Source organism: Mirounga angustirostris, unplaced genomic scaffold (genome assembly GCF_029215605.1).
Source record: "Mirounga angustirostris isolate CCGP_5_RB_7025 unplaced genomic scaffold, mMirAng1.0.hap1 SCAF_15, whole genome shotgun sequence".
NCBI lineage: Eukaryota > Metazoa > Chordata > Mammalia > Carnivora > Phocidae > Mirounga > Mirounga angustirostris.
Window position 1 is genome coordinate 32836791 of NW_026991723.1, and position 13056 is coordinate 32849846.

The 13056-nt window shown below is 44.2% G+C and overlaps 1 protein-coding gene across 1 annotated transcript; it reads right to left on the reverse strand.

Moving 5' to 3' along the window:
* Positions 1–8800: 8800 nt before the first annotated feature.
* Positions 8801–9661, reverse strand: LOC123849345 (probable protein BRICK1). Its single transcript, XM_045881943.3, has one exon. It carries the CDS (start codon positions 9659–9661, stop codon positions 9341–9343), a length of 321 nt encoding a protein of 106 aa, XP_045737899.1. The 3' UTR covers positions 8801–9340.
* Between the last annotated feature and the right edge of the window lie 3395 nt (positions 9662–13056).

Genomic DNA, 13056 nt, shown 5'->3' on the forward strand with positions numbered 1-13056 from the left:
CTTGAATCTCTCATGAGGTTGCAGTCAAGCTGTCAGCCAGAGTAGCTCTCATCTGAAGGTTCGACTGGAGCTAGAGGATCACTTCCAAGGTGGCCACTCACATGGTTAGCAAGTTGGAGATGGTTGCATGTGGGAGGCCTCAATTTCTTCTGGATGGGGCCTCTCTACAGGCTGTATGGTGTCTGCACAACATGGCAGTTGGCTTCCTTCAGAGTGAGTGATTCAAGAGAAAGAGAAACCTAGGAGGAAGCTATCCTTTTATGATCTAACCTCAAAAATGGCATAATGTTACTTTCTATTTGTTAGAAGTGAGACATTAGTCTGTCTCATTTTAAGAGGGAGAGCAATTTGGTGTCACATTTTGAATCTCAGGAAGGAACCAGGTGAAATGCCCAAAGTCTGAGAGTTTTTCTTTTCTTTTTATTTATTTATGTATTTATGTGCTTATTTAGTTGCAAAGAAACCTCTGTCCTTACACAGAAATGAACATTTACTTTTCTTAGTTTTACATTGTGCTTCCACTAGCTATTTGGGTAAATCCAAAGAAGATACTGTTTCCTCAACATTGTTTTCCCCATGGCCTGTGATGACCTCTGAATTACAGCCACAGGGAACTGATGTTAGCCTCCCCTCAATGCTCCAGTTATTCCTTAGCATGTGCTTTTCTCTCTGCCTGGAACACATATCACCTGGCTTATGCCCACTGAAGCTTTCCTTGACTGAGCCTGGGCAGGACGCCTCCATACATGCTCCCATCACACCCAGCTTTCACCTGCTGACACTAATTACGCTATAATGCAATGGTTCTCAAAGTCTGGTCCTCAGGCAGCATTAGCAGAACCTGGGCATTTGTTAGAAAGGCAGACTCTCAGGCCCCACCCACACCTCCTGAATCAGACACTCTGGGGTTGGGCCCCGAAATCTGTGCTGTAACAAGCCCCCCAGATGATTCTGGTGCTCACCCAGTTTGGGAACCACAGCACTGTCTAATGCATTGCTTGTTTACTGTTTGGATCCCACACTGGAGGAAGGCTCCCCAGGGAAGGGCTGCACCTGTCCTATTCACCTCTGTGTCTGCCAAGCCCACAGTAGGTGCTCTTTCAATTCCACTGGGTGGAATCCGAAAGACAAAGGTTAAGAGTGAATGAGTGGATGTGATCAGAGGAAACTGCCAAGTGTCTAACCTCCACCTTGATGCTCTCACCTGCCCCAGCAACCCCCCCACCGAAGTCAGCCACACTAGATGTTCCAACCATTTTGTTTGTTTGTTTGCTTGCTTGCTTTCTTCTTTGCATTGCCTGGGGATTCATTATCTTCCAAATAAAATTGCCTCTCAAGAAGCCAGAGGTCCTGGGGTCCTGGGCAGGCACCATTAGCTTAAGGATGCACCCTGGGACAGGATAGACAGCTGGACTGGGGACGGGTGATGGCTCTGTGTTAGCCACGGGATTTGGCTGAGCTCCAACTCTGTGTCCCTCTCTGGGGACTTCTGACAGCATGTCGTGGGGCAGGTGCATTGTCTTCTCCACGGGAACCCAGAACACAGCACAGGAAGTGTAATGAGACAGGGCAGAAGCCAGATGACTGTGAGCACCGAGGGTACCAGCAGGGGGATGCAAGGGTGCAAGGGTAATAATCCAGTGACTACTTTGCAGGAGCAAAAGGAATTTTAACTTCAGTCGGAATTCTTCTCTCCCTAACCTTCTTCCCGACCTTAGTTGTCTCCACTGTTTCTCTTACTCTCCATTTCTTGATGTGGGACCTTTCTTATGTGGTCATTTCCAGATAGGACAATGGACCCAAGGAGAAACTTACTTTTTTTCTTTAAATAAAGCAAACATTCATGGTACAGTTTTGGATTGTGATTTCTGAGGAGCAGGCTTCTCCTGTGTGTGTATGGAGGAGCAACTTTGCCCGCTTCCTTTCTGGACTGGCATTTGTAATGACAGCCCTCTCTGTCTCCCACGTGAATGTAGAGATTGTCATCTGCATTTTCTAGGCTGACCTGCGGAAGCCTGCAAACAAGAGGACTTCCCTCTGCGATTTCTCCAGAAGGGAGTGCAGATTACTGATGTCAGTCACTGGGAACAGATGTGGTAGGGTGCTCGAGAGTGGCAGGGGTTAGAGATGAAGTCTGCCACAGGGAGCTAGGCAGGGACACTTCCCTCCAGGGGACCCCAGTGGAATGGGAGTAAGCCAGATCCCATACACCCAATTATTTGGTTTGGGGGTCAGCAAACTATGGCCCCTGGGCCAAATCCAACCTGCTGCCTGTTTTTATATATAAAATGTTATGGGAACACAGATACATCAGTTCATTTACATATCGTCTGTGGATGCTTGGCCACTATGATGGCAGGGTTAGGAAGCTGTGACAGAGCCTGTTCTGCCCATAAAGGCTAAAATATCTACTATCTGGCCCCCTACAAAGTTTGCAGTGTCCTGCTCTGGCAGAACATTTATTTCCCCTGTGCCATCCTCAGCCCGTGGCCCTCGCCTGGTCACATTTAAAGGGTCCAGCCTGATTTCATCTATGCTCGTGGATTAAAATATTTATTTGAAACTTTTAACTTAGAAATAATTTCAAACCTACAGAAAAGTTTCAGGAATAATACAAAGAATATCGTACACCCTTTACCAGATTCACTGACTAACATTTTACACCATTTGCTTTATTACTTATACTCACTCTCTCTATACAATATATTTATATTTTATACATCATATTTATTATATATAATATTTTTAATCAACTAAATATAATCTATTTAATCAATACACCTCAAAGCTCTGTGCATTAGAATAGTTCATGCACATGTACAGGCTTCCTAAGAATTAGGATTTTCTCTTTTCATAACCAATTTTCAACTTCGGTTCGTATCAGGATATCAGGATTTCCTTTGTAGCTTTTTTCCCCCTCCTCCAGCATAGCATTCAGGGTCAGGAATTGCATTTACTTGTTCTGAACCTCAGGCTTTGGAGGTTTGATTTTGTTAAGGAAGAATTTTGCTTTCTTCCTCCAGTTCATCTCCTGGAAAACTGTAAGGAAAAGACAACATTTTCTCTGGTCCTTTAGTGCTTATCCCTCGCAACCACCTACAAGAGCCTGGAGGAATTTTCTAGGAACAGGAGAAATGTCCATGGAATGGGGTTTCTAGAAAGGCAGTTTCCTACAGGTGCCCGTCCTGTGAATATGGCAGCAATGCTACACATTTGGAGACCATGAGAGTGCCCAAATGACCCCAGGGAGATGGATTTCCAGCCGAACCTCTTCATTTCTGGCTGCAGTGAGGCTGAGCTATTCCTTTCCATGATGGACCCCATGGAAATGTGTTAGACCCTTCCATCAGCCTGAGAATTAGGAAATGGGATGAACAGAACCTTAGAACTAAATGCACAGCTTTGGAAACTACAGATCTGGGGAGGATCTGAGCGGGTAAATTGTTAAGAATTAGATCATGACAAATCAAAATTAATTACATAAATTAAAGCTACCATTTAAAGTATAATTAGTGATCCTTTTAAAATAAAGAGAAAGATTTTTGTTAGCATAAATAGATTAAAGAAAAATTAACTTGTACCAGATGCAGCAAAGTTTGATTTGGTATATACGTAACGTATATCGATGTAATCTTGTAGAAGTGCGTGTGTATAAAACATACCATTTATTTAGTCGTTATTCATTTTTTTAATCAATGATTTATTAAGGGTCTATTGTGTGCTAAGTGCTGGATGGAAAAATGAATCACACCATGCTGGGTACACTGTGAGGGGCCGTTTTGCTGTATTAAAGAATTTGGATTTATTTTTCAGAGAGTATTATTCTCACTGTCCCTGGCCTGGGCCAAGAAAATACAAGTTTGAAATTTTGAGCTTTTTGCAGGTGGTTAGCGCTCTTTTGGAAAACGTGATGCCTGGCAACCGTCTGCGGCAGGACTGAAAATACTGGTAAAGGGTTTAGGACTCTAACGGTTCTTCCAGAACAACCAGGCTGACAATGAGTAATAGGCAGTTTGATGTGAAAATTAGAAAACTGGCAGACGAAACTGCAAGAGGGAAATTGGATTTCCAGAGAGACGAATGGGAGGCCATGCGGCTGAATAGAGTTCATAAGATGCAAACGCATGCAGGGGAGTTGCAATCCTCCCTCATTCCCAGCACACAGAGCAAGTCCCTATTATTTATTTATTTGCGGGTGAAAAGCGAGAGTTCTGTGGCCCTGGTGTTTATTATCAAAATGGATGGATTCAATATCGAGCAATGATGTGTTTGAAATGAAAGCCACATCATTAAATGTCATGGGCATTTATTAACACAGTTTCCTCCTTATTCAAATAAAACAGGCATTATCTCACCAGGTGCCATGTGACTCCAGCCTTTCCTGGACTGGTTTTGACTGAGGCTCAGATTCTGGGAGGCAGTGTGGTCGAAAGCAAATCTGGGAAAAGCAGATATATCCAGGGGAATGTGATGAGGAATGGAAAACGCTTAGATGGTGGCTTTAACAGGGAGGGCTCCATCTTCTGAAAGCACAATGTGGCCTGTCAACTTACTGTTCTTGCTCTTTAGTGCCCCCATCACCTGTCCCACTAGCTCACCTATTTGTTTCCCATCTCCTTTCTCCTCTCTCTCATTCCTCTCTCTCGCAGCATATCACTGATCAAGGAATGGCTTCCTTTCTTGTGAACTGTGACTTCTAACCTGGACACAAAAATTATTGGGGTAGGTGGCAACCTTCATCTCCGGATCTTTTGAACAGCTTCATGCCCAGAGCAACTCCATGCTAAAAAGACTGCACAGATTTGAATGGCTATGCTCCAACTGAAAGAAACCAACTTGGGAGAAGTGACATAAATTCATTATTACTGAACTGAAACCTCTTTCTGCTCCAGGCAGAGAAGATAAATTACCACTCAAGTGATATAAATTTATTTGAATGTTTCATTGGATCAAATGCATCACGATGTCTGGAAATCTCTTTTAAGCTGGAATTAAAGAATGGTTATCAGACCAATAATAGACACTATCATTTGCATACATTTCATCTCAAGAGACTTCTGAAAGTTATGCAATACTCAAGTGGTTAATTGTTCTTCACACTCCTGACATACCAAGTTACAGCTCAGATTAAGGAAGACACACTGGTGACTGAGATGATTGGCGGGGCCCACTAGGAGGGCATCTGCAAGAGCTGAAAGAGGGTATGGCTGGTGGGGGCACCACGGGGCTTTTAAAATGCTTCCATGAGGGAGGTGAACTGGGTAAGTTTATTTAAGGCAGGTTTTCTGGGGCGCCTGGGTGGCTCAGTCATTAAGTGTCTGACTTCAGCTCAGGTCATGATCCCAGGATCCTGGGATCAAGCCCCACATCAGGCTCTCTGCTTAGCAGGAAGCCTGCTTCTCCCTCTCCACTCCCCCTGCTTGTGTTTCCTCTCTCGCTGTGTCTCTCTCTGTCAAATAAATAAATAAAATCTTTAAAAGAAAAAAAGCAGGTTTTCTCCATGTTTTATGATTCCAAATAACTGGGTATTTGACGATGACCAGAATGCTAGTGTTTTTTGTCTTTGATTGTCCCTTTTCGTCAAAGACTTAAATTCCTTGAAATAGCCTCTAAAGTTGCCATTAAAGTTGCCATTAATTCCAACTCTCTCGAACCACCCCCCCGCAAATTCTTATTGAGCAGGTCTTTGGTCTGAGGTTGTGCTGTGAATGGAATTAATTTTCAGTGTTTGCTTAGAATGTGTAACATCAGCAGGCTGATTTTTGAAAGTCCTTCCTGATTTCTTCATAATCTCATGAGACCTTCAAGGAAGAATAGACCCCATTTTATTTACTCTGAGCCTCCAGTGCTTAGCAAGGCATGGAAATGATGTCCCTTTCTTGTTGAGTAAAGAAATGACTAGCCCATTCCCCATGGTGCCATTTTTGTTATGATTCCCAATATTACCAGCACAGCTATAGGGTACTCTGGATGCACAGGAGCTGGGCTGACAGGAATCCGGCCGGGTTAGGCATGTTTAGCTTCAAATGAGAGACATTCCAGGTCACCATCTGTAAGGTGGGCTTCCTCCGGGAATAGAATACAAGGATATGTGAGGTAGCAGGAGACATAATCTTTGTCATGAGGTCACCTTTGTAGCACAGTGTCACCTACCATTCTATGTGTAATCCTGCACTTTCAAGCCTTAGATTAGCATCACATGACCATGACATGATTCTGTGTGGCCAATGGACTATGAGAGAAAGTGATGTGTGTCATTTCCCAGCATAGGCAGTTGAGACCCAGTATCCTTAAATCCAACCTTTTCTGTCTCTTTCAAGGGGACTCTAGAGACCCCAGATTTAGACTATTCCATTCTAACATGCCAAAGACTTCCTCAGCCTGGGCTCCCTGGTGAGTGTGGAGCAGTGTCCCCACCGACTGCATTGCAATTATAATGTGAAAGAAAAATAAACTTTTGTTGTGTTAAGTCACTGAGATAGGGGTAATTTGTTACTGCAGTATCATAGCAAATTCTGACAAATACAACCCCAGCAGATTTCCCATTAACATTTCATTGGCGAAATCTAAGTGATATGGTCTCTCATAACTGCAAGGAAGGTTGAGAAAAATGGGAAGAGGATTGCTAATTTGGCTTAAATGAACCACCTGGGGCTGTCTCACCCCAGAAAAAGTTGAGGTTCAGTTACAAGGAGGAAGTGAGGATGACATTGGGTAGGCACGCTCAGTGTCTGCCAAATCACCAGACACTGTTTAGACTAAACAGAGAAGATGCTAAAGCCAAAGAGAAAGAGGTGGATATCCAGGTAATTCTGTAATTCCATGCCTCAGACTGTGTCCCAGAAACGTCTGATCCCACATGGCTCCTTCTCCTTCGAGCTGTCAAGATGCCTGGTTAAGTGACTGTTAAACTGCCTTTGCCTCCTACCTCCTGTCTACCACCACCCAAAAGGCTGCCCTTGAGGTAGGGAGGGAAGTGATCCCCGCTATCCCTTTGCCAAATCTCTCAGAGAGGTTATGAGGCTGAACAGATTTGTGTTTGAATAGGGCTTTGAAGCTCTGGTATGAAAGGTACCACGGAAGTGCAAATGCCTGCAATTCATCGCCTGCTGAATGGAACAGGAACTAAATTGCTTTAAACTGGAATTTCAGGGCCTGTGGCTGGTGTCTGGGATTCGCACAATGGTTTCTGAAAGGGCTTTCTTTTGTATAGACTGCTATTTGTTCTCTCAGTTCCTTACCCAAGTTAACCCTCAATCTCTCCTCACCCATGTCCTCCAGAGGAAGGCCTCAGGCTTGAGGAGGCAAAGTGCAAATGGCTCAGTTTGGCTCCAAGAAGGTTTATCACTTCTTTCCCTGAACTTATTTAGAGTTCACTCCTTTAGCCACTCAGAAGTCCTCCTCAGGCCCTTCCGGTGGGGGTGGGGGGATTGAACCCCTATCAGCCAAACCCTAGGATTGGCCTTGTGGTGGAGGTGGGGTGGATTCTGAGGATGATGGTCAGGTCACCAATGCTGGTGTCTGATGTGTGACCACCTCTACAAACTAGCCGGAGGGTTGTTAAAGGTGTGCGATCCCCGGCCCAGCCCAGACCTGTTGCTATGGGATCGTCAGGGTGAGTTTCATGGGTCTGCATTTTTCTAAGCACATGAGTGTTTGCCAGAGAGGAAGCTCAAGATATTCCTTATGTGATGAATGAATTGTGCAACACTCACATTGTACCAGGTCCTGTGCTAAGCATCTTCCCTATAACTTCTCATCTAATCTTTCCCAAAGCCTAGGATATGGCTATAATTCTGAGCATTCCTCCATTTTCCAGATGAAGAGACTTGGCCAAGGAACTTAGCCAGGATCGGGACCCAGGTTCTTCACAGGCACCTTAGCATGATTGAGTTGTCTGTTTCCTCTCCCTGAAGATTAACATTTTTAAAAGGATTTCAAGGCAAGAGCACAGTGGAATGGATCTCCACTGGTGGTTTCTGGCAGCAGAACTGGTGGGAGGCTATTACCCAATGCTGTGGTGTCAGGAAGAGTTAAATCTTTTTGACAGTTCAGTGGCCCCCTTTGGGTTTGCCCAAATGGCACCTGTTGTTGAAGTCAATAGAGCTTACAATTTAATTTCATCTGCCTGCAAACAATCTCTCTCATTAGGGGGTGGAGTGATGATGGGATTCTCCCATCCATGCCATTTCACTTTCTACACGGGTAATGCATAAGTACAGTCCCTGTTTCCTGCAGAATGAGGGAGAGTCCCCTCCACCCCCAGACTGAGTGTAATGAGAAAGCAAGTCTCTGGGTAAGGAGAGAGGGGGGAGGCAATGAGTTGGGGTGAGGAGGGGTGAGAAGGGGTCAAGCTTGCACACAGGGCTCCTGAGAGTGCTTGTCTTTTCCCTCTGTGAGTTGTCACCTGTCCACTTGCAGGCTAGTCCTTATGTTCAATAGAATTTGAATGCTTCCATTACCCAAATGACAAGGAAGTGGCTTTTCTATCTATTAGAGATGAACCCACAGGATGGGCATGAGGGACTCTCTGTTTTCAGCTCTGAGCTAACAGGACCCTTTGGTTCAATAATAAAGGTGATAGTGATAAAACACCAGCAACAGCAAGGATAGTGCTGGGTACCATTTGCTTGCTACTATACAAGGTGCTCTGCTTAGATCTCTTTATTTATGTCTCACAATAACTCTGTGAGCTAGGAATATCGTGCCCATTTTACAGAGGAGGAGACTGAGACTGAGCGGGAAGAGGTCTTATGTCATATAGTCAGTAAAGACAGAAGCAGGCCTTCAAATATGTATCTTTTTTTTTTTTAAGTTGAGGAGTTTATTAGGGAAATATGAGAAGCAAAGACACCCCAAGTGACAAAAAGAAAATTCTGAAAATGTCCCTTCAAGCCAAGTGGGGGCCTGGCCTTGACCTCCCCAAAAGGACAAGAAACTGGTGGGTTAGGAACAACATTCTCTGGTGGCCACCTTGCCAGGGTGTAAGTGTCTCAGCCAGGAATGCCTTGCATCCCCCACCAAAGGTGGAAAGGAGACAAAGACTGTTTATAGAATCAATGCAGAGGCAAAGAGAGCTGTAAGGAAAGTCAGAGAGAGAGAGAGAAAGAGAGGTGGGGAGGACCGTGACAAAGAGTCCCAGGTGTTTGGCTCGGAGCGCCTCAAATACACTGACGAACAGTTCTACAAAATGTTACTTAAAAAGATAAAATGCCTAACGTTGGTTCCAAGAGCTCCCCTGGACGTCTTCCCACATGCCACATCACACACCGATGTACACGGCAGAGCCCAAAGGCCACGCTTTTGAAAAAAGAAAAACAAGGATAAGGCCTGTTGCTCTTTACGAGAGAGGAAGGAGCTGAGGCTGCTGGGGCCTTTCCCACGTTGGCCTGTATTCCATAAAGCAGCTTCCCAGCAGCAGCATGGTGTAGTTCCAGGTGAGGGTCTCACCTTTTGTCACCTGGGCTTCAATGTACTCTATTCTCCGTTCGAGGGCTGTCAATTTCTCGTTTAGTGTTGCAAGTCTCGAACAACAAGACATATCAAACGAGTTGAGAAAGTCTGCGATTTTCTTGATGCTGCTGGTGATGACTTCTATGTATTCCCAGTTCGCCCAGTCCTGGTGAATCTCCCACTGCACTGGATCCTCTTGACCCGCCATGGCTGCCACCTGACGAGGAGCCACCCAAATATGTATCTTCTTCACCACTCTCATCACCTGTCCTTCAACTGTGTTTCAGTAATGACACAAAGACTGCATGTCCCAGTTACTCTTCAGGGATCAGGATTATACTCATGACATTGCACATTGTGTCAGGAGTGTTGAGGGTGCTTAAGAACCTGCTCCTTCCCCTCTCCCCAGGGAATTCCTTGGGAAACCCATGGGAGGGATACTGTTGGAAATTTCATTTTCTTTTATGAGTTATCAGTGACAGAGAGTATGTGTGTGTTTGCATGTTCTGGCAATACTGGTGTCTGATGTGTGACCTGTATTTTATTAAAGTTATAGCTTTTGCAGGGAGTTGGGGTTATTACTGGTGCTTTGGGAGAGGAGTGGTCAAAGTTGGACTCACTCTGGCATGTGGAAGGTGATTTCAAGTTCTTTGCCCGGGAGATGTATATGCTAATAGGAAAAATGCTCTTTCTTCTCTTCAGGCCAAGTTCAGAGAGATTATACTAGCTCTGTGGGTTGCAGAAGGAAAATAAAAGAACAGACATGGCCTGGGAGGCAGACTAGGAAGGGAAGAAAAAAGGAAGAAAAGGTAATGTCCCTAAAGAAGGCTGACAAAGGGAGGGTAGTAGTGTTCCTCCTTAGAGCTCAGTGGAGTACATGTGGTGTGGGGCAAACCAAACGAGTGAATGTGCATTATTGAATGAACGAATTGTGGCATTGAATTTTTTTTTAAATTTTTTATTTTTTTAAAGATTTTATTTATTTATTTGAGAGAGAGACTGAGATAGAGAGAGCATGGGGGGGGGAGGGTCAGAGGGAGAAGCAGACTCCCCGCTGAGCAGGGAGTCCGATGCGGGACTCGATCCAAGGACCCCAGGATCATGACCTGAGCCGAAGGCAGTCGCTTAACCAACAGAGCCACCCAGGCGCCCTGTGGCATTGAATTTAACAGGTTATTAGAGCAATGGAAAAATTCAAGCCATACATAGAACTTCCTTTTCTCTAACCTCATGTTGATCGAGGACTTTCTGATGGCACAAGATAAACCTATTTCCCAATCACGCTGTGCAGAGGGTATTTGTCATAATCATTGCCATCCTACATCTTTTGAACTCCCTCTCTTACATTTTGGTGGTTTTTCTCATTGAGATTTGCACCTTCCAACAGTAGAGGTAGGAAAACTTGCATTCCAAGCCATACTTGTGTTCCAAGCCACATTTAATCAGGTTCCACCGGGGAAAGGACCACATAAAAGGAAGATCACATTCAGAATCTACTTTTCTAGATAGACGGGCAGGAAGTGGTTGGGCTTTTTAGCAGCAGCTGAAGCAGCAAACCTACTTGCAGTAAAATCCTGTGGTTGGCACGCCCTGTGGTTGCTCTGTGTCTACTGGGCAAGCTGTGCTATGCATCCACACCCCCAGTGGGACTTACCTCTGAGTGGTTCAGCAGTGCCATGTGGGTTCTTATCTTGGCTCTAGAGTCTCTGAGCTTGATTCACTGGCTCTGGGTTCCTGGAAATTTTGTAAATTTCACAGTATCTGTAATCATTTTTCTTTTTGTTTCCACTAGCTGGAGTTGGTTCTGTTGTTTGCACCGGAAAATCTTGACCGACTTGGGTAAACATTTCTTTTTCTTACTGTGAGTTAATAAATGGCATTCTGGTTTTCCTGATTCTAGCTCACTCTGATCCACTGATGAGTTCCGAGTTTCTGAGCATGCGAGGCAGAAAGTGTCATGCCCTGGATTCTGACAGTGGCTTTTACACTGCTCTGATAGCTCCATCACCCTATCCAGGAACCCTTAATGACTTACTGTTGTCTGTGGGAAAAATTCCAGACCTCAGACTCTGGTATTGAAGGCTTTTCACTTCCTGGTTCTACTTTCCCACTGTATTCCCGATACTCTAACACCACTACCAAATTGCAGTGTTTGCTTTTCTCTTTGATTTTTTTTTTTTTTTTTAACTCTGGCCACTACTTAACGCTATTCTCTCTGCTTACAGGGATCTGTCTTACATCTCTATCTACCAGAATCTTACCCATCATTCAGGACCCTATTCAAATTACATTTCTTCAATGAACATTTTACTAATGACTCCCTGCAGAAATATTGCTTCATCAACTGAAATCTCTGCATTGAGAGCATCTGTCTGTCATGCCTTGTCTAAGAATTAATTTTTCTATCCAGACATCTTCCCAAATACATTGTAGACTCAAGGACCAGACCATGTCTTACCATTCATTTTGTTTCTTCTTGTATCACTGACACTGAATCTTGGATATGGTAGATGCCAACACAGTCAATGCAAAAATTAATTTGTGAACTGCTCATAATACACTATCTGTCAAAACAGAAAAAAAAATAGTTCCTTTAGAGATATATGGGAACTTCACTAGAGCTTCAAGATTGGGGTGTTCTTGTGGACCATCCATGGGATCACAACTCTTCAGCAGTGTAACTTATAACGTAAAGACACATGCACTTATGATATTGGAAGAATATCATGTTCAAGGCATGTTCAATGCTAAATTGTGGGTCAGAGAAAAGGTTTGTCCTTCCTTTAACATGTACCCTCACATATAGACTCATTAGTGGGTAAGGCTCCTTTCAGAAGAGTTGGAAGAAAGAGATCCTAAGAGTCTGCTTCCCAAATGAAGAAAGCTCTTAAAACAGCCAGGTTTTTCTCTAGTCTTGCTTCTGCTGCAAGTTAGAGGAATGACCTTGGGCAAGTTATCTATCTTTTCTGGGCCTTAGTTTCTTTGTCTAAAAATTAAGTCATGATAATGTTTTTGCCTCATTTGATTGCAGAAAGGCCAAATAAGATAGGAACATCTTGGAGGCAGAGGGGCAGATGGGGCTAGAAGTCAGTGGGAAGAGAGAAAGAAGGAGAGTAGTAAGAAGGGGCAGTAAATATGAGGGGGAGCGTAGAGAATGGAATCAGAAACTGGCCTAGAGGCACTACAGGTGGAGGGGGCCCTCTTCTACCTGAAAAACATGAGGGAGTCTTTCTGAAAGTGTTTCTCAGGGCTACAGCAGACTGCTATTTCCATACCGAAATTTCCTTCTCCCCTCCTCTTCACTATCAGAACCCCTATATTGTTAGGGGGAGCCACCTTGGAAAGAACAAGTGTTTTTTTGTGTGTTGCTTTTCTCTCAAGCCTAGGTCTGGGAATCTAGGGAAGCACTTACATATTATAGACATTCTACATGCCTTGGAGAATCAGTGCTGTCCAAAGAACAATTGTGAACTTTCTCATTAAAAACATCACAGTTTGGAATGGAGTTTAAATAAATCACATGAGCCTGGGGCCTCTTTATGGGTTAGGGTATGAAAAGATCTTTCACCTGCTGTGTCCTGGGGAAAGCCTTTACCTTCTATT